Consider the following 26,442-nt stretch of genomic DNA (forward strand, 5'->3'; position numbering starts at 1 on the left):
TTAAATATTGCTTTCATTATTGAATCAACTTACAGAATCTAGGTGCCTGCGTGAGTGAAATTAGACTGATTACAGTATCGTTGTTTAGTTTCAGTGAAGTCGGTCACATATTCCGCGCTAAATTCTCATTATTGTAAAATACTTATATGACGAAATTATATATCTATTAATTTAAACTAGGTATATCTAAGTCTTAAATACCGCTAATGCATTTATTTGTTTTTAGCTTCTTTTAGATACTATGGCCCATTAAAAGACAATGATAAAATTTATCTAACAAAGTCGTAAATATAAATTAACGGGACTTAATTGTTATATTAAATGAGCAAAAATATTAATCATTAATTGCTTTTTTTATATCTGTATCAAATATAATTATAAGAAATATTACTTAAAACAAATTGTTATATCCAGTATTCGGTATGCCTCCCATATAGTAATACAGAATATAGTAACTTGGTAATTCTTAACTTTGCCCTTATTCAGGGGAAAACACTATAATCCTACAATCTCCGGTTTCGTTAAATCCACGTCCCGATGCGAAGCTAGAAAGTGCTTTAAGCCCTAACAGCTCCTGTTTGAATGTAATTTTAACAAAGCAAATATACAATTTAACATAATATATAACTGTCATCTTTTGATCCTATGCGGGCTTTGAGCTTTGACATATATTTTGAATACTATGTATCAAAGAACTGGTCCTCAAAATGTAGGTTAAGGCAAACTTCTTCAAATTAACTTTTTTTACGTATATGTCTGATTAATACTTTACCAGATAAAGAATTAATTTATTTATTTATAAAAATATAAGTTTCGAGTGCTTTTTACCAGTCGTTTTCTATCGGTAAACCTATTTAAATGTAACGTAAGCAAAATAAAATATTATCAGTCACTTAAAAACATCAATATTTGGAAACGTTTATTTTTAATTTAACAATGATAAATTGTAAGGGCCCGCGGAGACCTGCGTCATTCTCGCCCAGGGTCCCTTTGAATATTTATGAAACTGCCCCCGTCTGAAACACAGCCATGTTTCCTATTGTCACTTCGTTTCTTTACTGATTTTTACATGACTTGGCGAATTTATTATTTAAGCCGCGTATAAAAGTCCAACCACCCCTATAGCTAGTGGCTGGTACAATGTGTGATATATTGTAGAAATATATAAATAACAACGATAGGAGACGGAAGAGTTGGCAGCTACCTCGGACACAGAATTAGTTTAGCTATTTAAAGGAGGAACGCTGACAGCGTATCTTCGGAAGCTTGCCTAAAGGGACAGAGACTCTCTTAAATAATTATTATATTATACTAGCTGCCCCCGCGAACTCTGTTTCTCCTTAATGTGGTTTTAGTTAGCCTTAATACCGTGACACGAAAGAATAATTTCACTGTATTATCGTCACTATAATTTGAATTGGCTATGCTAACACCAAAAATTAAAACAAGTAGAAATAATTGAATTTCATGGTATTTCGTTTACTACAAAATAAATTGAATTTATACTTTAGCCTCAATAACACGTGATAAACATGATATTGAATTGTAGCTTATATGACACGTTTGTCGGTTTACAATAGCAGTGCCATTTATTGATTACTTACTTAATCCAGTCGAAAAGTATCGACATCTGTTAGAATCTTTTGGAGTTAACAGATAATTGTGACTGTCAATTAATTATAGACAAATAACTTGCAATAAAATAAAATTGCGACTATAATTAAAGATCTAAGCTATCCTATCTCTTAAGTTAGACCAGACTGCTCATGGTGTGCCAATTTAAAATCGGTTAAGTAGTTTAGGAGGCCATCGCGGACAAACATCGTGACAGTAGATTTATATATATTAAGATGTTTTAAGGTTTTTGGTTTTAGGTTCATTGTTCTAGTATTTATTAAATGGTTATAAATACATATATAGTGTATGTTGTATAGTAGTATATTCTGAAAGAGGGACTACTGAGTTACCTGCTGGCTCTTCTCTATAACTACTTTCAAAACCGGTATAACAATTCCGCGTACACAGAATATACATACATATTTTTATACTATGACTACTTAACCCGTATTTCTAAAAAGATATATTATTTGTACCATAGAAGATTTATATGTAAACATAAATGTTGATAGCGAAATAAATAACATTAGCTGCATAACATAAAATTCTTATTAATTCAAAAATAGAAATTATGAACCTGGTTTTTACAAGTAATTTAAAAAAAAATCATTAAATTAAGTGAGTTCATTACAACAATTCACATTGAAAGTTAATAAAGCAATTATTGCGTGAGATAATTAAACGTTAAACCCTTCTAGTTTCCTTCAGAATGTCCTTAATGGACGACATAAATTTAATTGTTCTACTATTAAACATTATTTATTTTGGAGCCAGTTTCCCTTTAATAAGATCTTTGTTTAAATACTCCGATTTCCCTTAAGTGTTGGATATCTAGCTTTATTATTCCTCTATTGGGAAAACTAAGAAAGCCAAGTTAATTGGAATTAGATTCTACTATTGTGTTTTATCTTAGGAGAAGGATTGTTTTTGATATCCAATCAGTTATATCAATAATGTATAATTATTGTGAATTCAAAAATATAAAACAGCTGAAGTTGTTAGCGTCAATAACTACATGCATAGACACTGGTTGACCTAATAAAATTGTATTAAGGTATAAGGTACATTTTAAGTGAGTAATGTGTGTACGATGTATCGAACTGGCCTGGCTCAACATTATCCTGTGGAGCAGACGTGTTCCACAGCTCTGGTTATTCAGTCAGAGACCACAAAAGTTAGATTATCCCTAGTTAAATATCCATTTCCTTGAATATATCCAATCGAATAGGTTAATTACTGATACAATGCGATAGTATCGAGTTCCGGAAAAGTGATTACCTTTGGAGGAAATCGTGGTTCCTAAGAGGAAGCCGTAGAAGCAAGAAGGGATGTATCGAATCGATGGGGAATGACGATTTGATTATGTGTGATCGAGTTTGTAATTGAATTTCTTGTGACGTTGTAAGTCAATTATTTTTAAATGTAATTTTTATTACAATTTTGATGTGGCCTTATACTGTCGTTATTTATTCACTAGTTTTTGCGTGTTCATATTAAAAACGGTTTAAAATTATCAATAAGTATTAGTGATGCTTTTACTACAATAAAGTTAAAAATGGTGCATTTGCAAAGAGCTTTTAAACTGATTAAAAAACCAGAAGTTTTTAATTCGACGAGTAAACTTTTCAAACTTTAATTTTTTTTTAATCTAACAAATTTTTTTGTTATGTTAAAAAATCACAAGATTCTGTATAGTCAACTTTAAATAATTTACCAATCGACCTAAGGAAAGAAATTGTAATATTCGTTTGTGTTATGAACCGTAACAGTATTTAAGAACCTGCACTAATTGCCCATTGAAGTATTTCCGAACCAATTCTACAAGGCTTCTTAAAAAAAAACAACGAACCAATTGGTAAAAAGCCGATAACGAGCGTTGTTACTGTCCACGGGCGGCGACAGCGTTTCACATCAGATGCGGTTTCTATTCGGTTCTATTAAAACAGTTTAATTAAATAACAATAATAATATGCTGTTACATTTGAATCGTTATATCAGAATCATGTCTAGTGGATGTATCCAGTCGATATACGAAATGTACTAACAAATCATATTGACACGAACACGTGTGCCGGCTAATATCATTACTCGAGAATGCTTTGTGGAAAAGAATTGACGGGGAAAAGCCTAATGTGATAATGAAGGTAGTTTTACGAGGCTTCCACAATATTTTATTTTGTTTGTTTTATTTAGACCAATATATTTTGTCTATGTTGGCCTTTTGTATTTCCAAACCAGTTCGACTTAAGGTTCTTCAAGATTAGAGCGTACCAATTCTTAAAGTACCGGCAACGCACTTGCGAGCCTTCTCAGTGACCTTCTATTGCCCGTTTGCCTCCTATTACGTAAAAATACTCATGTAATATTATTGAGATTTTTTATTGGAATACATTTAAAGTATTGAATGTTTTTGGTTTCAATATTAATATTAATTTGTATGCCCGGCCCATATACAAATGGATAATTAAAATGACCTATTTATCTCTTAGTTTTGATAATATTATTGTCCGAGTCATAGTTTAAAAGCTCTCCAGCATAAACGCTAAAAACTAAATAAATATTAAAATACAAAGAGTTATAAGCTGTGAGTTAACAAAATAGATAAGATTGTTTATTATTATTTATTAAGAACCTTCACGAAACGTATTTTATATACAAGGTCACATTTGTTCCACGATCTAGGTATCAAACACAATGGTCAAAAGGCCAGCTTTTACCCTAACTTGTCCACAATTGGGCCAACAATAATATTAACTGCCCAAAATCATTCATTTGTCACGGACCTTGTGGCAGCACAATGCTTTTCACACATTGTGGCGGATCAGTTTATTAATATGTTAGAAATGAACGCTGACCCAAATGTTAGTAATTGTTGAAATTAGTTGAGTTTTTGCTATTTGACAGAGTTAGAGCCACAAAGATGACACACATAAAACAGAGTAAATAATAATGCCATAAAAGGAGATATTTCTTTAGAATATAAATTCGTTTCTACTGTGATTCATATAATAATTCTGCCTATAGAAAGGCCAAAGACCGATCAAAGAAATGGAATATTTTAGTAGAGCAAGTACGCAAGGCATAAATCAACATTTGCATGTGCGTGTTTGTGGAAAAAACTGAAAAACTTTACCTAACGAGAAGAATAATTACTAAATATACAAAAAACGTTTCTTACCCGCTAATTGTTTGTATATAAATACGGATAAGAATATATATCTTTCTATATATAGGAAAGGATATATCCTTCTTAAATAATTGGAAAAACAAATTGCAACCATTTCAGCTTAATTTTTAATCGAATTATTACATGGAAACTTCTCAATTGTACTGTAAACAGAGTGAATGAACTTGGAAAAACTTAAAGTATAATGTTGTTTTTCGTCTTCGAATCTCGAAAACAGGAATAAACGTTAATATTTAAGCTTTTAACACATGAAACTGGATTTCGTAATTGATCTTCCGAATTTCATGCTTAGTTAATGGCTTTGTGTTGTTTCAAATAAAATATATTATTTTGATTAAAGATGCTGTTCGTTTCGGTTTCACCCATCTTTTCGATTACAGCAATGTTGTTGCCTTAACAAATTTTCAAAAAGAATGAATTACACACACAAATAATTTTTAATTTAATTATTTCTGAAGTAAGTTTTAAATATTAATAAATTTCTTTACAGTAACAAATCAAATTCTTCAACCAGCTCATCTTTGCTACTCTTTTTCATCTTCCCGGGTTATTCGTCGTCAGTCGTCTTCTTTTTACTACACACGGGGAATTTTAAGTGAGATTTTTCACGTTACAACATTTATTAATATTACGTCGTTTTTCACAGTATCTCAGTGAGTCATATAGTAGTAAATGCTCTCCCTATGTAGCCTTTTAAAAGTATTCAGCGAAGAAATACCCTCACGTCTGTGTGGCGGAAGTTGACAAGCGCTAAGTGAATATTGGGAGTTAATGCGTCTGTACGAAACCGTCGGGAATTTTAATTTCTGTAAGCGACCCTCGAAAAATTTGTTAGCGCGTTTTGTATTCGTTTTACAAAATACGTTAAGCAAAATTTTAAGGATATATCGTTATAGTAGGTTGTGTTTCTTATTAAACGTACCGTGTCCATGCTTTTAGGAATAAAATACTGTTTATACAGGATGAAAGAAGAATCTTGACGGGTCGAAAATGTTACGGGTAAATCTAATAAAGTTACTGGTCAAACAGGTTCGTGATTGGAATACTGCTGGTTGCGACCAATTGTAATGAAAAGATTAGTACCATCGATTTGTATTTCGGTATACACCTCAGTTCTAGTAAAAAAATACTAACATGTATAATTTGATCATGCATTACTAAAATTCTTATCGGAGCTTTTGTAACAATATTTCTGTATAATACTGATTATGAGAAATATTGTTTCTTGTTACGTAGTCAAATAGGCCGTTTTTATAATACTTATTAAAATTATAATTATTACTTAACTTATTATTATGTAAAATATAATAAATAAAAAGGAATATAAATTCTCTCATTTATTTACGAGAGCCTTTAAGCCGTCTGCCCAAGCCATTAGGGGCACTATCTCTGTCTCTCTCTGTCAAGGAAACTCTCTATAATGCTATCCTTGACAAATCCTCTTGCCCTATTATTTCCCGGGTTAAAACACTTGAACTTTGCTCTTGGACAAATGCCTTAATAGAGAATGGGGAGGGTCATTTAAGTTTTTTGGGTTAATGCGCGATTCTGGAATCCGTCCTGAAACATTGGCGTTGTTTAATGACTGATTTAAAAACGTCGCAGAAATGCAGGTTTCTGGGGCTCGACCCACTTCCAAATCTCTGTTACTGGCCTGAGTTGGGTGGGTATACCCTCGAGCACTTCCATCACGACGTATCTCAGAGGCGTAGTAAGTAGGAAATTTAATGTTCATATAGAACTGATAAAATGATATAGTGTCAGTGCTACATTTAAGTGGAGTGACACATTTTCTAAAAGGAAAAGTAATAAGCTTTGTAATATGTGTTTATTATTTCTAAAATAGTACAATGTATGATATGAAAACAGTGTTGGCCTAGTGGCTTCAGCTCGCTTCGCTCATCCTTGAGGTCGTAGGTTCGATCCCCGGCTGTGCACCAATGGATTTTCTTTCTATGTGCGCATTTAACATTCGCTCGAACGGTGAAGGAAAACATCGTGAGGATACCGACTTGCCTTAGGCCCAAAAAGTCGACGGCGTGTGTCAGGCACAGAAGGCTGATCACCTACTTGCTTATTCAATTTACAAATGATCATGAAATAGATACAGAAATCTAAGGCCAAGACCTAAAAAGGTCGTGGCGACATTGATTCATTTATGATATGATAACAAGAATCCGACTTCATTAACACATATTTCCATTGCTATATCGATTTGCTTTACTATATCCAGTGTATACGTATCTTACAATAATATTATGAAAACAGTACGCATAACGTATAGTATTCAAACAAATTGCTTCAACGTGACGTGAGCCACTGGAATAGCGCTTGTTCAGGCATACTCCTTGAATAATGTGACTGTGATTTAGCCGAGAACATTTTCAGTCCATTCTAAAGCCATGTTTATGAAGCAAACAGTATTACGTCTGAGAATTTTGAAATAAAAGACGTATATTATGTAGAAGCGGTTTTCCGGCGGATTTTCCTTAAGATTTATATGCGTATCAAGATTTGTACTCACATGAGAAATTAGGTCAGTTGCTCTGTATAAAAAACACAAGTAGCTGAAAGTCCTTAAACTTTAGAGGAAATAAGGAATTAACAAACTTATTAAGAGACGTTCTTTTAACTAGATAGGTTCTTGAGAATAGGCTTCAGAATTGCATTCTCTGACTTCAGGTACTGAAAGAGCCGTCACTCAGCTAATCTATATATGAGCGATAGCTTTAATAATTCAGAAGCCATTTTAGTAATAACTATGAAAATGGGAACACAGCTTGCTGCCTATGTTTGTCAATTTTGTCCTCTAATTACATACGGCTCGATCGGACATACTATTCGTAGCTCAATCATATCGCTAAATAGGCACTAGATTGGATTGACGCTCAGTTGTGGTTCCACCACATGAGTTTTATGGTTGACTCGGCGTCAAAATTAAGTGAGTAGCTCAACTGAGAACGCGATTGCTAAGGACTGTCTAACCCCCCTTGGTTACAGGATAACAAGTCGAGACGTAAAACTCCTCAAAGAAAAACCGGAACGTGGGCGGTCTAAATAATCCTGGCGACGCTCAGTTGTAGCCGAAGCACGAGTTATATGGTTGATGTGGCGGCAAAATTATGTACGTGGCTCAACTTAGAAGACAATGTTGAAGCACTGTCTAACTTAGGGGATATAGGACAATACATAAGTGTTGTCCGTAGCCTTATGGCTAATATATTTTAGATCTATCTTGTTTCTCCTCCGATTGCTTGTTCACTGCACGTCAAGATGTTCTCCCATTGTGGCCGATTACAACTCGCTGCTTCCATCTTTGACGATCTCCAAACTACGACGAGCTAAGTGATTATTGGTCAGTCTACCATATTGGTCTGCTTTCCCTTGTTTTTTTCTTTTTTTTTCCACTTTCAGGTTATAAAGATTGCCGGGTAATCTGGCCAAAATATTAAAACACTCTACCACAAATGATTGAAAATATATTTAGTTATTATTGAATGATTTATTGATATCTGTTCTTTATAAGTTCTTTTATCATCAAATCCTTTCAGATATAACAACTAAGATACGATTTACAATCTAAAAAGGCTTCTTTATAATACAGTAGAAATAAATTCCATTAAGCCAATAAAACGTATCATTCGTAACGAACCGACACGGTCGAGTGATCGGTAAAGTTGGCTAGATCAAAGGATTTCGAGAAAGAATGTATTTTAACTTCGGTGGTCAAAATAACAAGCGGTTGTTCATATTGTTTCTAACTATTTGTTGTGAAGTTATACTATACTCAGGGGTCCGGTTTACCTTGTACTGCAAGGGTATTTGATAAATTCAATGGACTATAACTCTTTACGGATTTGTCAATAGTGAAGGATATTGCATTGTTTTTAAATCTCTAAACTAAACATAAAACTTTTAAGTTCAGGCATATACCAAGGGTTTGTAATGAGATTGAAAGAACAGCTCTTTTTGTAGTGAAAATCTTTTAAATTTTTTTTTATATAACAATAACATTATCAATACATAGATTTGTTTTACTTCTGAAATAAACAATTTACTATATTGCTTTGCATGAAGCACTTGGACATTGAAACCTAATTTAAAAAATATTTTTTTTTATTCTGACACGTACTTTAACAAATGAATGCGTTTTTATTCAATTCAAACTACGTAAATTTATTTATCCTTCTAAATATATTTCATTCTGGTTTATTTAAAAGTCTCCATAATCCAAAGATCATTAAGGTCTATGCCTTAGTGTGACCTAGCAAGTGGGAACTAGGAAGCTACTGTTTCAAATGCCTCACACGTAAATGTGCTCTCTTTAAGTTAAAAATGTCTTAGGAGTGATGAAAATACGTGGATTTCTTCACTTGTACTGTGTGAGATTTAAATCTCAAAGCACTTTCTACGCAACGGTTATGCATGTGATTCTTTTAAAAAATCTGCACTCAGTTTCTATATGCGATTCTCAGTAATTAGCCTTCAAGCCCCAACGATATACTAAATATGATAACTATTAACACTTGTTCTAATGATTGGAGACTAAGATCGATGACATGTGTCATATGGTAGACAACACTTGGCTAGCACAGATTATTTATACAATTCATAGAAATTCCTCCTAACAAGCAGTGTTATAATTATAAAACATGTTGGCGGTGATAAGATACGTGAATCTGTAGAGAGATCCGTCTTTTGTATTAAACAAGTATTTGAACACGAATCATATTATCAATATGACATAAAACTGAAAGCAATATTACTTTTCATAAAAATGGATAATCGCTTATGCCTTAGTACCTTAATCGTAACAAACTCTCGTCCACTTTCCCGTAAATTAATGAGGATTTTCTGGGATAAAATAAATCTTAAAGCAAATACCCATTTGATAGTTTTTTCTGACATAATTACGGTTGGTAAGCACTCAGCCAGTCCAGCTTTAGCTTTTCTTTTGTTTCCAAACTTTTCTGCACGACTGAGCACAGTCAATGAAATGAATTCGAAAACTATTACTTTACGAGCACTTTGTGTACGAAAAAATCTAAGTTTTCATAAGTTTTCTTCTTAGCAAAACCTATTATGAGTCAGCGCTTCAAACATTAGTTTTATTAGTAAGTGAAATATCTTTCAGACCTAGACTAATGCCACTTAGTTATTTTTCAAGATATTTGTCAATATGTAGATTTAATTGTGAATACCAGTACGACTGTTAATTAACAAAAAAAATCTTAGATATATTGTGGAAATAATTTTATATGCGGTGGTAACAAAAATACAATATACAATTTAAACAATTATTTTAGAGAAAAGTTATTCATTATGATGATCTTTTGGTTATTAATAATTTGTATGTGCATTATTTGGAAACGTAATACAAAGTTTACAAGAATGAAGAAGACCTATAATTTATGTGACTGCCAGAAGTTCTCTCACACATTTTGCCCTATCGCCTTATTCTAGTGGAATACACTTATGTAACTCGATTTCCCATCCTCTTTCCACACCCTACATTCCAACTTGACGTTTCTCCCTTTGCGATGTAGCATTTTATTTTTATAGCCTTGTCTCTTCGAATATTTCGCGTCGCCCTTACTCCTTGTAATTCCAAAGAGTTCCCAAATTCTTCGTAATCTTTATATACTATAGTTTCACAATTCAAAACACAATATGGCATGTTTACTGTTCAGTTTTTGTCCGTCGAATCTTTTCTAGCGTTTTTTAATATAGCCTTCAGTGCACGGAATTCTTTTGCAAATAAAATTGTTTCATATGAAACTGACCTTTTTATTTTTAGTAACTTTGGCAAGATATTTTCCTGTGAAAGCGGTGTCATTCCTTGGCTTCTTCTCTCTCTCAACAAAGGTTGTGTGAAAATTGTGTCATTTGTATTCACTAACATTTGCGCGATTCGTGTGGCATATATATCTAAAGCCCGAACTCCATACATGACGATAAACAGGAAAAGGGAGAATCCGGCGATTATATAGTTTTTCTCGATCCGACTCAATATCGTCAACTTTTCGTAGTCGCAGGTAAACTCGTTTGATATTAGTTTTGATATATTCAATAACGGTACGTACATGCCGAGATATACAACTAGGGTGAAATAACTGATGATTGTTAGAGAGCAGATTCTAGAAGATGTGAAAAATAAAGATCTGATTTTTCGTAAATCGTATGCAGGGTTGAGCATTACCAGGATCACAGACATCTGTAGAAGGAGTACACAACCGAGGACGGATGAGCTCAGATCCATTATGTGGGTTTTGTTTCAAGATATAGTATGCTAGTCCATTTTGTGTGGTATTTTTGTGAAATTTTTCAGATAAAATTACTTTAAATTTTACATTTTCTGTCACATATACAAACTGTCATTGAAGGTGATGTAATATTTTATTGATAGCACATTTGAAGTAAAATCTAAAAAGGTTTAAATAACTCACTCTAAAATACCCTTTACTAAGAAGTGGTTCATAACGGGTTAGTGTAAGTCATGCACAGAAAGCTGATCACTTACTTGGCTATTAGACTAACAAATGACCATGAAACAGATACAGAAATCTGAGGCCCAAACCTAAAAAGGTTGTAGCGCCATTGTTTTTTTAGTGATTATACCTATCAACTGAAACTTCTACTAAATGATAAAGATAATTGTGGCATAGAATTTAAAAACTTTTGTCTTCAGTCATCGTGACCACTCACGCTGTAAAGCACGTGAGACGTCGGGAAAAATTAAAAATTATGTAAAATAATTATAAGTTTATAATAATATACAGCTTCAATCCGGTAAAAAAGTGTTTTCTTTTAATGTGTAAAGGCTATGTTAACAAAAGACAATAATAAATTAAAGGATTTATACTTTTCTACTTTTGGTAGTTCTGCAGTAATCAATAAAACTGTAAAGTTAATACAATTTTTATTTCATTCTTTACTTACAATTGTGTTTTAATATATGATATTTCAACAGCGCTGGAAGAACAATAGATGCATTTGAAATACGCGTTGTTTCATTCTGAGTTAATATGGAATGTCTACACATTAATTCAAAATCCAGTAAATCAGCTATTTTAAAAGTGAAACTTACAATTTTTTCTAATAATATCATCAGACTTAAGGACACAAAGTAACAAGTAATTCCAATTGCAAAAACACTCAGATAAAATCTCCTTATTAATTCTTTTTCTTCCACTTGTTTCATTAGCGTTGCGTAGGTGTTACTTTCCCAAGCTATTCCAAATATTAAATTAAATGATAAATACAAAGAAAGGATAAGCATGAAATTCGAAGAGATTGTATGGTTTGGTTTGAATTTATACCAACTATCTCTAATGAACCCAGTATCTTTAATCGGCTTCAACAAAAGCATTATTACAATTACTTGTGATAGCATTACAATGCCAAAGAATGCGTTAAAAGCGTTCATATTGACAGATAATCTTTGAAACATATATCAGTTTTTGGGTTTTGGCTCAGACACAAGGGTGAGTAATGTATCTTTACTTTTAGTTGACGTATCTACTATGTTTTCTTCGCCAATCTTAATTGTTTTGATTTCCTTTCGATGGTCTAAATCCGAAATACCTTTAGAGAGATTCACTTTAAAATAATGTTCTATAGTATTGTCTTCTTTAAACTCAATTACTGACGGCCAGCGGACTACATCATAATCTTCAATAGTTTCTTCAGACTTTACCACATTCTCCAATCCAATGCTATTATCATCAACAAATGCTATATCAATAAGTTCATAGTTTGCCATTAAATTGGAAAATTCAACTAATTTTGCGGAGAATTCAAGAAAATCAAAGATTCTTAATGTAACGAGAAGAAAAAACAACGAGAACGCCCCTAAAATGTAATTTCTTGATGCATTTGTTGCAGTTATAATATTTCTTAATTTATTATCAGCTGAAATTTCCCGTTTCCAAGCAAAATTCAATTTAGCTAATGTTTTAGTAGGAGTAACGATTCCAAAAGTAATTATAGTTATAGCGTATAGGGTAGCTAAGGAAATGGTAAATTTATTACAGTTTTGGAAGATTTTTATGTTTTTTGAGAGAGTGACTATGTCAAAAAAAGGAGTTAATAAAAATAATATGAAAACTACCTGGATGAAATTTATAGATATCAGTATTATGGAAGATGAATCAAGGTTCATTTTGTATTAAACCATATTAATACCTAATTATTAATACTTGTAAAACAATTTCATTTTCAAACCATATTTATGACAATCTGAATAGACGTTACTCAAAGCATTGTCTATTCAGATTATCATATAGATAATGCAATATTGATTGAAGCTTTGTAAGGATTTTTAATTTAAAGAAGTTTTTTATTGTTTTGGACTTTCGTGTAAATGATATATAAAAAACAGGCATTTTATGTGAACATTTCGATATAAACTTGCAATAAATGGCGCGGAAAACATTCATCAAACCACAGATTATACAAATCCAGTTGAACAAAATTTTCAAATATATAATATACGAATCTGTTTCAGCAACAAGCAAGTTTTTTTTAGAAAATAATACCTGAAATCAGTCAATTAGAAAAAATATCTTCCAAATCACTCTCAAAATAATGTTACTTCAAAATTTCCTTGCAACAGTGATACATCAAACTATAGCCGTCTTCGTCATTATGTCTTTCACGTTTCAAATGCCTCAAGTCAGTAGGAAAGCAGTAAACGAGTTAAAGATATTTTTGTCCCATAATTGTTAACAATTATCAGCCTTTGTGAGCTTATCAGAGACAAATTGCATGTAATACAAACTATTTCTTACATATATATAGTCTGTATTTTCTTTGTATCTCTTCTGTTTATGATAGTCTGTAGCTTTCCATTAATCGATATCCACAACATGTTATCCACGTAGTATCGGTCCCGCCAGAGTGATTAAAGGTATCTTTTGCAGGCGTGAGATTAAAACAATTTTTCGCACGCTTACCTTATTTATATATCAATTCATAATAAGCATCGTATTTTTACAATACCTTCTAATTATATTAATATATAATAATAATTGCGATATTTCGTTAAGACTTACGCAATTATAATGTTGTATTCTGTACTTTCTCAGCTTGTATTTAATTTAAAGCTTTTGCTAAATATATATTTCACAAAATAACATTTTCTAAATAATATAATATTACGTTCATATTTTTTTCATTTAAAGGATTTAAGATATATCTTCCATAAGATAGGTCTGGAAAATGCCAACGTCACTTATATCTTATTACTTTAAATACTAGCAAAACTAGTAAAAGCTACATAAATCTTCAAAGCAATCCAATAACATGAAGCAAAAGATCTTTGTTTTGGCTATTTACCCGAGGGTCGCTAAATGAAGAACGTGAGAGGGACAAAAGGTTATCGAGATATTGGAAAATATTTCTTGAAGCAATTCTAAACGTTATTTTATATAATTTACGGTCTGTATACAGCGTATATTTTTATAAACAAGATTTAAACTAATATTGTCGGTGCAAAATTTTAAACTTTTTAACAAAACAGCCGATTTTGTTGACAACAATAAAAACAATTTAGGATTTACTATATTTATACAAGTTATTATTAAAGTTGGTTAAGATCGAAAGTCTGGAAAGGGTTCGAGTAGGCCTTCACCTATGAGGAGTCTATAAACACAGGCGACAAACATTACTCCTAACATTTAGTTATAAGTAAATACTTACAACATTTGAAATTGAACTGAAGGAAATAAAAAAGGCTTTATTATACAAATTATTGCTATTAAAATCAAATTTTATTTAATAAGAATTCTTAAATATACGAGTTGTAAAGAATTGAAATCTTTCTTTGTGTTTAATGAAACAATTCTATACAGTCTTCTGCGCTCAAGACGTCGTAATAAAGGTCCGTGAGTTAGTGCTTTTATTGCTGTGCCGAGAGAGAGACGAGAATTGTATTCGGAGACTTTCTTTAAATATTTCGTGCAAATCATGCGTTCAATGTTATGGAAGGAATTTGTATGCGTATCCTCCGTGGATATGTAGTTATGGTACAATGCGTGTACAAGTAGGTCTATGGTTACAGAAATCTGTGTCCCCAAGCAAGGTGAATAAAATAGACGCAAATGTCCAAATCTTCAGTAGACCAGGGGTCTTGATTTTAATTCTCCACGAAAAATCTATTGTTCTACGTTGATAAACACAGGTTAAAGGCTTATTAACAAAATATTAATAAAGAAGAGACGCTGTATTCTACCTGCTCTGAAAATTTTGGCCATCCTTGTTCAATTAAGTAATGCATTGTTTGTTTTTGTTCTACTACGTTCCCTCTTCAGATATTACCCAACACCGTTCCTATCTACTTGTAATAAAGAATTTCATTTTTACTAATAAATATTTACTAAAGAATTCCATGATTTCCGGTCACAAATCAAGAGTTATATAGTTAGGTTCGATAAATTGAGGGGAAATTGCCAAGTTTTCACGTTATAATATCTTCTCTTCCACTTGATTCTTGAAAGGTTTGTTTATAACTTTATTGTATCATACTTTATATTTGAAGTAGGTTAAATATAACCATATATTTTTTCTATTAGGATAGGTAAAGCACTCAGTACTTTAATAATTTTGACCATTTTGCGATATTAATACCTACGAGTATCACACGAGTGATGGTTCAAACTCAGCTTATTGAAATTATTTTGTTTCCAATAGAACATTTATATATTTTTATGTATATTTATTTAATAATATTATAATTCTGTTATTATCTATATATCCAAATGTGTGATAATATATTGATTATGTAAGACCATTCGTTGTTATTTAAGAACCAACATTTAATATACACGTTTTTATGTTCATCACGTAAAATAAATTTCATAGTGAAGCTCTGCCTACGGGTCTAATTTAGTTTGTTGTTTTGCCAGCTCCAATTAGCTTGTTCATACTTTTAAATTATTTATAAGCTCCTAGTATGACAATTACGTGATCGTAAATGTTGTTGAAGCTCACTTTGATTTTATTATTGTGGGCTTCCAGATCTTATTTATAAAGCACTAGTTAGTATTTTAAATGAAACAATTACATAAAACGAAAAAAGATATTGTACATCTTTTGTTGTTTCGTTATGATATAAATCTTAAAGATTGATAATCTAATAGAACTACCTAGTTCTTGTACCAAGGGGCCAGCAATTAAAAGAGACCATCGACAACATTACTGGCAAATTGCCTATACAAATTTTAATTGTAATAATCAGTTATTATCCAATATCCCACACTTCCAATAATGCAGGTGGAAATTAAAATACGCATCATATTTCCATTCCAGCAACGGTCAGATCACGCGAACCGAATAAAGGATATTTCGATGATAATTCCAACGTATAGGGCTGACACAACGCATGGATAATTTAGTTTAAATATTTATTGTATCAACTTGTTTTTAATTCAAATATATAAGAGAATGAAGTGAACAATTATTATTTTATATAGAATTGCGGCTTTATTAATTAGATTATATATACACAGCATGAAGTTACTAGGACTCAATTAATAGGAGATACTACGTGATACGACAGTACGAAGTATTACAATTTTTAAATAAATTGTTTTTTATACATAAAATTACGACTAATGTATATAATATACAAACAAAATTTATTGAAATTACCTACATAAGCTAAAATATTGTGTTCTGGTTTGTTATAATTCTACTTTCGGGATTAAATTTGGTACAGCTACAGCCCTAGATAAACAATACATACAAAACATTAACTGCAAAAACTGAAAGCAAAAAAGCGCGGACGTCCAGGCAATGTATCGCGGCCCAATAGTTACATTCTGATAAATGATTCGTGGTGATAAAGTGCTCGGATTTTTGCTTCCGCCATTTTGATAAAAGCATTGTATGTGACTTTGTTATTAATCACGCTTGTACTTTACGGGCAATTAATGACGTACATTCTAAGAGCAATGCGTTGATATCCGGAAAATTTTATTCATGGAAAATTATAGGAGTATAAATATAAATAGATAGATGTAGTTGATGGACAATTGTAATGGACAAAGCAGTTTTAAAAAAGCTGGGGCAGCCGCAGAGCAGGCAGACAATAATAAACGGCACAAATATAAGTCTTTTCTCCAACTTCGATTTTGTTCCCTTTGGAGTAGACACTCTTGGGTAAGATTTAAGTTGACGCCTGGTAGATAGTACCGGTGACTCCCAGAGCTGGTGCTTTCCTAGCTCAAGGATTAAGTATCGCAATAGAGCGAGGAAATGCTGCCAGCGTTAAAGGTACGCTGCCACAGGGACCAAACTTTTTGAATTTGTTTTGATTTTCTTTTTAATAATTACTTTGTAACATACAAAAAATTGTATTATACGTATATATTTATATTTCAATGTTAAAAGAATCTATATTATTTGTAGCACAAAGAATATTTAAATAAACGAGTGAACTTATTACGTGTTATAGAGGTTATCGGTTCTATTTCCAGCGTACAATAAATGTTTTGAGTTTGTATGTATACGAGATTTTGGCCGAAGCTACGTCATTTAATACATGATTTTGATGACATAAAAACTTTAAGAGAAACCGAAACAATGAAGTCATTTCTAACTAAGTTAAAAATCTTATGTATTAATTCAAAAAGCTGAGAGCAGTACTTTCCATTGTAGTACTTCATTACACGTAATACAGCAATTACCAACTCGAAGTACCCCTTAAGGCGTACTTGGGTGTGATGACTTCACTAAAAGTTTAATACGAGCATCATAAGATGTGTAAGATCGCGTTAACGTGTGGCCATACGTTACTGTGTATTGCGTACACTATTACAGCCTGTAAACTTTCAATTTCCTCTATAGCTGAAGTATTTTTTTAGTTCATATTGAAATTTGTAATATTTTGAGAAATATTGTTTATTATGTATTGATTTGTTACTCATTCTAGTAAAATAACATAAAATCAGGCACATATAAAAGATGGATAAAACTAAGTGTTTATCTTATTAAATTGGATGAACTGTCTAGAAACTACCTTGTGTTAATTTTTAATAATGCCTATAATGGTGTGTGGAAAACAAATTCAACGCTTTTACTAAACTAGGTGCTTGAGGCACGGTAATGTAGTGTTTAATTTAAAAAAATGCTATGTCAAAGATTCTTACCATCTATTTTTATAGTACAGTAGATCTAACGTTAGATAATTTTAATATTTGTATTTTTTTTAATACACGTGTCTTCACCGAGACATGGAACATTACGATCTAGCCGATCTAGACTAATAAGTAATGTAAGTATAACCTAATTTACTAATAAGGATATTTACCATAAGAAAGTATCCAATAACACACACACACTATAATATAATACACTCTCTATTAAGAGGAAGACTCTTTTCTTGTAGAGTTCTTCTGTTTTAAATGTATGATAACTGTAGGTATCGCACCATGTTAATGTTCATACAATCCATATGAATTGTGGTGTTATATCACGCTTACAAATAAGTAAATCTTTTCCTCACATATAACAGAACTCAACTTACATAAAATCAAGAAAATATCTCGCCGATATTGGAAAAATTCGCTTAACAGCTTATGATATTCCAAAAAATACAGTCCAATCCTAATGTTTTATTCAAGTTTTCGTCCTTTTTGTTAAGACCACAGCTCGCGCCAGACCTAAACATTTTGTATTACTTTTAGTTTTCCCTTTGATGTTGCGATATTGATCTTAATTTAAAATAGGGTTTAACCTAGAATGTGTTGATACGCCCTTACTGATAAAATGAGAATAGAATTTAAGTGTTTCATAAATCGATGACAGATTTATCGGAATAATTTTACGATGTCGGAGAGTTTGAATATATTTTTGAATAATTCATAAAATACATATTATAGTTATTAAAAAAAAAACCAGAAATGGGTATACTTTAAAACATTTTACCTGTTCATAAGTATGTTGCAATGCGCATGAGTTTGAAGTTAGCATAGCTAGATGTTTTTTCTATACTCTATAAATTCACAAATAATAAATTAGAATGGCAAAAATGACTTTGTTTTACTTAAATAGTTTTGCATTAATTATGCACAAAGTTTTTATTTTTAAAACAATAATTGTTCTCTTTTCGATGTATCTATAGTCATTTTATCTGCAGCTCTGTTTCATCATCGGACGTCGAGGCAGAATACTAAATTCCACCCGTATCGCCTCGACGTCCGTCGTTCCACAACTAAACATTTTTAAGGCAGTTTTTGCCGTGCACCATGTGAAGCCAGCGGCCCACTGAATTATTTCCGAACAAATACCATTTAGGGTCGTACCAATTCTTAGGCTTTCTTCGCACTCGCAAGCCCCCACACTGGCAATGACTGTCCATGAGCTATCACTTAACAAGAGGTGAGCTTCCTGCCCCCTGATCTATATAAAAAAATATAATTACATAATATAACGCTTCAAATGGTATAAGTATTGTACCTTCTATCATTTCCCGTATACTGAAAAATGTTCATGTTAATTAAATTACGCGAGACAAGCGACAAATATTTTTCAACCATTTGAATTGTAAATGTATGGAAATAAATCCAAAAAAATATTCAATTAATAAAAATACAGCGGCGATTTTAGAAAAATCTACCTCTAGCAAATACCTGAGTTAAAGTAACAAAAGAGATCGATTATCGCGTAACTAGTAACAGCCCCTTAACTCGGCTCTCATCGCCAAGTGCACTCTTGAAGACAGAAGGCAAGCGCGGCCGTTTTTTAACTCCAATACCGTCCCATCTGGGCCAAGGCTAAATATTTTCACGTAACTAGTAAACGTTTGTTTAAAGTACCGTTTTAATACGAATCTTTTGATAACAAGCAAGAAGAATTGGATTGTGGGGATAGTAATGAATGTACTAGATTGCAGTGTTGTGACTAGTGGAACACAGAATCTTAAAATATTTAAAGGAAACACTTTTTACCGGATTGAAGCTATGTATTATTATAAACTTCTCTTGCCACTGGGTTATGAGTTTAGTAAGGACCTTGGAGTTCTGTCGTTCGCCATTCGGTGCACATGTCCCAGCCACTTGAGCCTGTTGCATTTTATGAATTGGACGATGTTGGCGTCGTCTAGGATGTTATAAAGTTCCTCATTGTAGCGAATACGCCAAACACCGTCGTCGCAAACAGGACCAAAGATTCTTCGAAGAATCTTCCGCTCGAAAATTAGGAGAGAAGTCTCGTATTTCTTGCTAAGGGGCCAGGTTTCAGAACCATAAGTGAGTACCGGTCGCTGAGTTTTGTACAGAACAAGCTTGGTATTCTTCTTAAGAAGTCGTGATCGAAAATATCTGAAGGCCAAAGTAGCAGCTACTCGCCATCATGATGCGTCTACTGATCTCTCGGCTAGGATCATTATCACTAGTCACCATCGAGCCCAAGTACACAAACTCCTCACATTGTTCAAAGCTTACGTCGTCCACGACAAAGAGATTTCTTGTTCCTAATGGTATTTAACTTAAAACCCAGTAGACCTACTAGCTAGCGGAAGCTACGTTGGTGGTGGTGGTTGGTTGGTTGGTGTAGTTGTGAAGGACCTCGAAACAATAGGGGTACGCAATTGGAAACGGGAAGCTCTGGATAGATTGCGATGGCGAAGTGTACTTGAGGAGGCTAAGGCCCACAAGGGGCTGTATAGCCATGGATGATGATGATTATTATAAACTTATTGTCAAACACCTGGGATCCAATAATATCCACACTAAAACAGGACACTGTGAGTCATTTCTGCAAAAACCCGTAATCTTTTAGTCGATATCAACTCCGGGGAAATAAATACGCATAATATAACTTTCTCTACAGCTGTGATACTTTTTGACATTCAAAACTTTTTGTCTTTAGTCACCGTGACCTGTAAAGCACGCAAAACGTCGCAAAAAAAATTATGTAAAATTATTATAAGTTTATAATAATACATACCTTTAATCCGGTAAAAAGTGTTTTCTTTAAATGTGTAAAAGCTATGTTAACAAAAGACAATACCATCTTAAGATATGTTAGTTAAATGACATCTAGTAGTTCTTTGTTTTATGATGCATGAGATCGAAGCTATTAATTTATTGGAAAGCTATTGCTTACTTTTTGGTTATATTTTGAAGAATAATATTTTTATTTTTATTTTACGACAGCGTAAGAAAAAATTAATATCTATAATTTTATTTGTTTTTTGTACATTTTAACCTCATGCCATATATTGATAAACGTAAAAAATAAATGAAATAGCTCATCGCTATTCTATACTTATCGCTAGTTCAGTCGCTATTCGCTAATCGCTATTTAGGAACCTCTCATGCGAATTCTTCCTGATTATAACGGATTAAACAGTACTTATCCGGAGCTGGATATATTCGGTAGTAAACTGATCAATTTTAAGGAAAGCATTGTTGAGTGCCTTTCTTATACTTAATCCACGGTTTTAATGGGATAACTAGGATTTTTAGAACATTAATAAAAGTAAATGTTATGTATTTATCAAAATTGTCATATATTATTTTATGTATGATGTGGTAAATTTTAATAAATAAATTACTAAAAAAAAGATATTTTATGTACTTAACAATATTGTTAAACACGTGTTCCACTATACCAAAGCTCCCGATTCAATTTTCAAGATGTAAACCAAAAGCTTCCAAAATCCTAGCAATCCTAAATTAAGGATTTATGGAATTATAGACCTTCCTTATAAATGATAGCTGTTTGGTAGCCTTACTGGTCTAAGACGGATACACAGATTACTAAATATTATAAACAGTACATAGATAAAAAAATAATGAAAACAAATATGTATTATATCAAAACTTATCAAAGACAAATATAATTGTGTACAACATTAAGTTTCCCATAAGCTTTACAAGCTTCAAACTTACAACTAATTAAATAAGTTTCTCAATATACATTACTTGTGTAATAGATGCTGAGCCGTTACTCAGCGGCTGTACCACATGTGATGCATTAATCTCGCCGAGAGTGTAGTATACACAGTCTAAGCCCTATTAAAATTGATTAGTTACGGAAAATTGCATACGAAGTGTTGAAAAGTTTCCCAATAAACCTGATCTAAGTTCATTCGTAAAATTAAAAAAGGAAAACCGCCTTAAACCCAACCCTTCGCTATAAAAACTATATAAGTGTTATCAAAAAAATCCCTTTGTCGCTACTCCTCTCTTTGATGACACTCTCCTTAAAGCCTCAGCTGGCATCGCAATACGGGGCGTTGACATATCGAATGAGGTTAAATTTCGCGGTAATCTGGAACAGAAGGCTAAAAAGCTTGATGTGCTCAGCAAGGCGAGACGGTACTTGACTCCAGGCCTCAGCTTGCAAATCTCTAAAGCACAAGTTCGGCCCCTAATGGAATACTGTTCTCATCTCTGGCCGGGAGCACCCCAGTACCAGCTCCTTACTAGACCGTATTAAACTAAGAGCAATTTGAATCCCTTGTCGTAGCGTAGAGATGTGGGGTCTCTCTGCATCTTCTACAGAATTTACCACGGAGTGGTTCGGTCTAAGTTTTAGTATCGGACGTCAAGGCAAAATACAAAATACCATCCTAATCACCTCGACGTGCGTCGTTCCACAACTGAATGTTTTATAAGGCAGTTTTTGCTGCGCAACACCACTATGTGGAACCAGACGCTTCAAGAAAAGAGCGTACCAATTCTTGAAAGGAAGGCAGGATAAGCCGTCTGGCAATGTGAGTTTCCTAGGCGGCGGCTACATAAAAAATAGGGTTAACTCTAATAATGACTCTTACAAAGTGTTATGTTTTGTATATCTATATATGTGTAACTCTTAATTATGTTCTGTAGACTAGATAATAAGCAGATTATAATTATGTCAAACTTTATTTACGCTTTGACGTAAAGAATCAGATGAGTTATATAGTTAATGGTGCAATTAAATTGTTTTAGGATATTACATTAAAGATAAAGAAAACACTTCATTCACAAATGTTATTAATCATATAATGATAACAATAAAGGAAACAAAACTAATTGTTCAGAATAGATAATGAACTAGTTTCGAAGAACTTTATATTCTCCTAAATTTGCTAGTAATACTTCTGTACCATCTCAACCACTTGACACTATACATAAAAGCCGTTCAATACATTAACATTACAATGTGCATTCCTTTATCAGACCAGGTTATAAAACCTACAGTTATTTAAAATGGAATTTAAGTTATTTATATCATAGAAATCGTATACAATTTTTGGTTAACAACCTCTTTCCCAAATATGATAGCAATTCACAATAATTGCCTCTTGTGCGTTCATTCGTAGGCATGTTGCGTTCTAAATCGGCAATATAGGGGCGATGTATAAAAATTCTAAACAAACAAAACACAATAAACATAAGGCAGCGTTCACAATAAAAGTACGGGAACCCAAATAAAGCACGTAGATAGAATAAACAATAATAAAGGTAGGCTTTCATGTTTTTATAAGATTGTGCTGTTGTGAATTCATTTATATTATTAGTTTGACAAGGAAAGTTGTGGGTTGTTTGAATGTATTATCATATATGGAGATTGATCAACATGCAACTATATAACTAGGAATTAAATTAATTTTGCTCGATTTGTGATTTGGGTTTAAATTATGAGCAATTCAGAAATTAACAAAAAACCAGAGGCATCATGTTACTGTGTACACTTCGATACATATAATAATAATTGCCAAAAAGATATCTAAACATTCTATAACTAAGTGCAAAGATAAATTTACGAGCGTTTGTTTGTACGCTCACTTTAATTTGCGTAGAGACACGATAGATATATTATATACACTGGATGGAATTAAATTGGATGTAAACATTAATTGGATGATTAAGTACGATCGTTACCCCTGTACTGGTCTCCGAATAATTATCAAATGTTATTTGATATCGGGTATTGGTTGATTATATTACATTTCCGTGATTTAAAATTGCGGTATAAACACAGAGTATATGGTATAGCGGCTTGCTAGTTAAAAAAATATAGAAAAATGATTGCAACCTTCCTTTAAAAAATGTCAATGATAGAGGCAGATATATGTCTGTCCCATAAACGTAAAGATTTAAAACTTTTTTGCTTACTACTAGTACTTTAAAAAAACATTGTATTGTTTTGCCTTTTCAATGTAATGTATTTCAAACACTTTGTTATTTATGGATTGATTTAATTTTGTTTCAGGTAAGTCTCGATCATTCGATGACACGGCCAAAGAGGACCCATGTCTTACTGGTAAGTTTTAGTAAAAAAGTTAAAGTGAACAATTACTAAATACAAATAAATTAAAAGAAGTAAATACAAAACTGATGGATAAAGCGTTTTTAGAGTCAAGGGTGTTTTACAATAGCTACAAACCCATATACTAAAGTTTTGGAGAATATTCTTTGGACTGGAATTAATCTACTTATGAATTTAAATTCTGGAAATGTATCCGGCGTATAGCAGTAGATATGTAGTTACGAGGATTCATCAAAATTAACGAATGCCAAGTTTGGATTAGTTTCGCTAATCGATGCATCCGATTAGCCAATCTCCAAGATACGAAATAGAGTTTTTTGTTAACTATAATTGAATGAATATAAAGTGCAGAGACAATACTGTTTTAGAAACTTAATTTAAAGTCTGATAAAGGAATGCACTTTGTGATGTCTTGCAGATAGTTTCAACTAAATGTCTACTTTTTCTTTTACTTACTTAATTTTATTATAGTATCAATTTCTTTTATTATGAATATTAATAGTTATCAAACGTATATGAAATTGCGAAAAAAATTCCCGATTATTTTTAAAAAACAGGCACATAATTCCGCATTAAAATACCAGCTCTAAACACGAGTACTTTAGTAATGTACACAGCGTTCATAAAATTTATATTAACGCGAGATTGTCGCGTGAAAATAGGCTTATTTGAAAATTTTTCATCTTCAAACATTCCGGTGCGTGAATATTTGAGATTGGTATTCGTTTGAGCGTCTTTCTATATCTGTGTATGTATCATAGAGGTCGGAGGCCTTAGTCAGTTGCTTATGTTTTTCTGTTTTATCTGAACGGTAGTACTTTTTTTATGAACATCCATTAGTCGGTTCGTTGCCGGACTTTAAGAGAGGAGTAGTTGAGATACGTTCTCTTTTTTAAATACTTGGAGGTTGTGTTTCCTAGGGAAGACCTTTTCTAAAATCCGATTCTACAGCTCGCTTGTAGCAAATGGATGCCTAGTGAAGCGGACTGTGAAAGATTTCCAGCTATTTAAATTATTTTAATCGAAATATCATTATTACTTGTCGTAGCGGAAGTAGTGTAGGTACTTCTCTCATTTCAGGTACCATTAATACTTGTTTGTAAGAAAAACATTGTGTAAGGCCAATCAACAGTTTGTTTCAGGCATATAAAGTTGAATAACTTGCCTATAAAGAAAATTTTTGAAGGAAATAGAAACAGACTCTGAGCAAAAGCGTATGCGTATTTTATAATTCGTGCATCTTTCAGTTAAGAACAAATGGAGGGAATTAATCACGTGAACTTTCTTTCTATTTCTTATGATTTAGTTCTTTACAAAAATACATCAACAACCTACTGGAGTTAAAGAAAATATATTGTGTGGATGTCTGCGTAAACTATGTATAAATTGTGTGTAAAACTACGATATTTCATACAAATATTTTAAGCAGACGTTTGCATTACCACCGAATACAAAACAGCACTAAATTGTTTATTGCACTTAAAACTGCATGTCCCGCTGAGATGGGTACTGTATTCAAACTTGCTGAGAAATGATAAACTTGTTTTGTAACTCGAATGTTAGCTTTGTTATAGTTTAAAACTTTGGAAAAGTCATATTTTGTGCTAGTTTCATAATTGTGTTTTGTGAGCATTTAGTACTCGTAATTGTATCTCAGTGTACCTGAGTTTTGACCAATGTGAACAGTTTACGCTATTAGCTTTTGGTGATATCAGCTTTTTAATTGATGTAAAAATTTAAATGATGTAAACTATAGGGTTGTTTTATTAAGTTGGTGTATTATTTGATATATTTCCTTTCTGCATCTTCTACCGCATTTACTATGGGGAGTGTTCAGAGGAGTTATTCGAACTAATACCTGGAAAAGAGTTTCACTATCGGCCGTCTAGGCAGTAAATACCATCCGTATCACCTCGACGTCCGTCGTTCCATTTTTTTTTATAGAACAGGGGGCAAACGGGCAGGAGGCTCACCTTACGTTAAGTGATACCGCCATGAACACTCTTAATGACAGAGGCTCGCGAGTGCGTTGCCGGCCTTTTAAGAATTGGTACGCTCTTTTCTTGAACGATAACTGAGCGTTTCTTTTTTTACCGTGCACCACAAATTTGCGAATGCGCACAAATGGTACAAAATACAATATATTTATTTATTAAGTTGAATATAAGTTAATATTTTTGCAACTAAAAGAAAATCTCACCATAGTAAGTGCTCGATAGGCTGATTAACAGAAAAACTATCTTACACGTTCCGAATTATAAAAGTATATTGACTTGAAAACTTATATACGCCCCGATATCATCTACCAAACTTCGCTTATAGCTTCGTAAACTTGACTAACTTCTTCACAAGTTGTATTTTCTCAATCGTGCCCT

At 32.5% G+C, this 26,442-nt stretch overlaps 2 protein-coding genes across 2 annotated transcripts in view; one reads left to right on the forward strand and one right to left on the reverse strand.

Annotated features, from left to right (window-relative positions):
* Nucleotides 1-26,442, forward strand: part of LOC123706673 (acetylcholine receptor subunit alpha-like 1) — a 153,352-nt gene that overhangs the window by 2,361 nt on the left and 124,549 nt on the right. Inside the window, exon 3 of the mRNA XM_045655992.1 lies at nucleotides 24,011-24,061. The gene's annotated coding sequence lies outside the window, so the exon portion shown is untranslated. The remainder of the gene's footprint in view (nucleotides 1-24,010; nucleotides 24,062-26,442) is intronic.
* LOC123706674 lies at nucleotides 9,783-11,174 on the reverse strand. The gene has a single exon (XM_045655993.1). It carries the CDS (start codon nucleotides 11,061-11,063, stop codon nucleotides 10,491-10,493), a length of 573 nt encoding a protein of 190 aa, XP_045511949.1. The 5' UTR covers nucleotides 11,064-11,174; the 3' UTR covers nucleotides 9,783-10,490.

Source organism: Pieris brassicae, chromosome 3 (genome assembly GCF_905147105.1).
Source record: "Pieris brassicae chromosome 3, ilPieBrab1.1, whole genome shotgun sequence".
NCBI classification, from domain to species: domain Eukaryota; kingdom Metazoa; phylum Arthropoda; class Insecta; order Lepidoptera; family Pieridae; genus Pieris; species Pieris brassicae.

What these genes read in the sequence shown, in the direction of transcription:
- LOC123706674 (XM_045655993.1), bottom strand. Translation starts at nt 11,063, where the DNA reads ATGGATCTGAGCTCATCCGTCCTCGGTTGTGTACTCCTTCTACAGATG.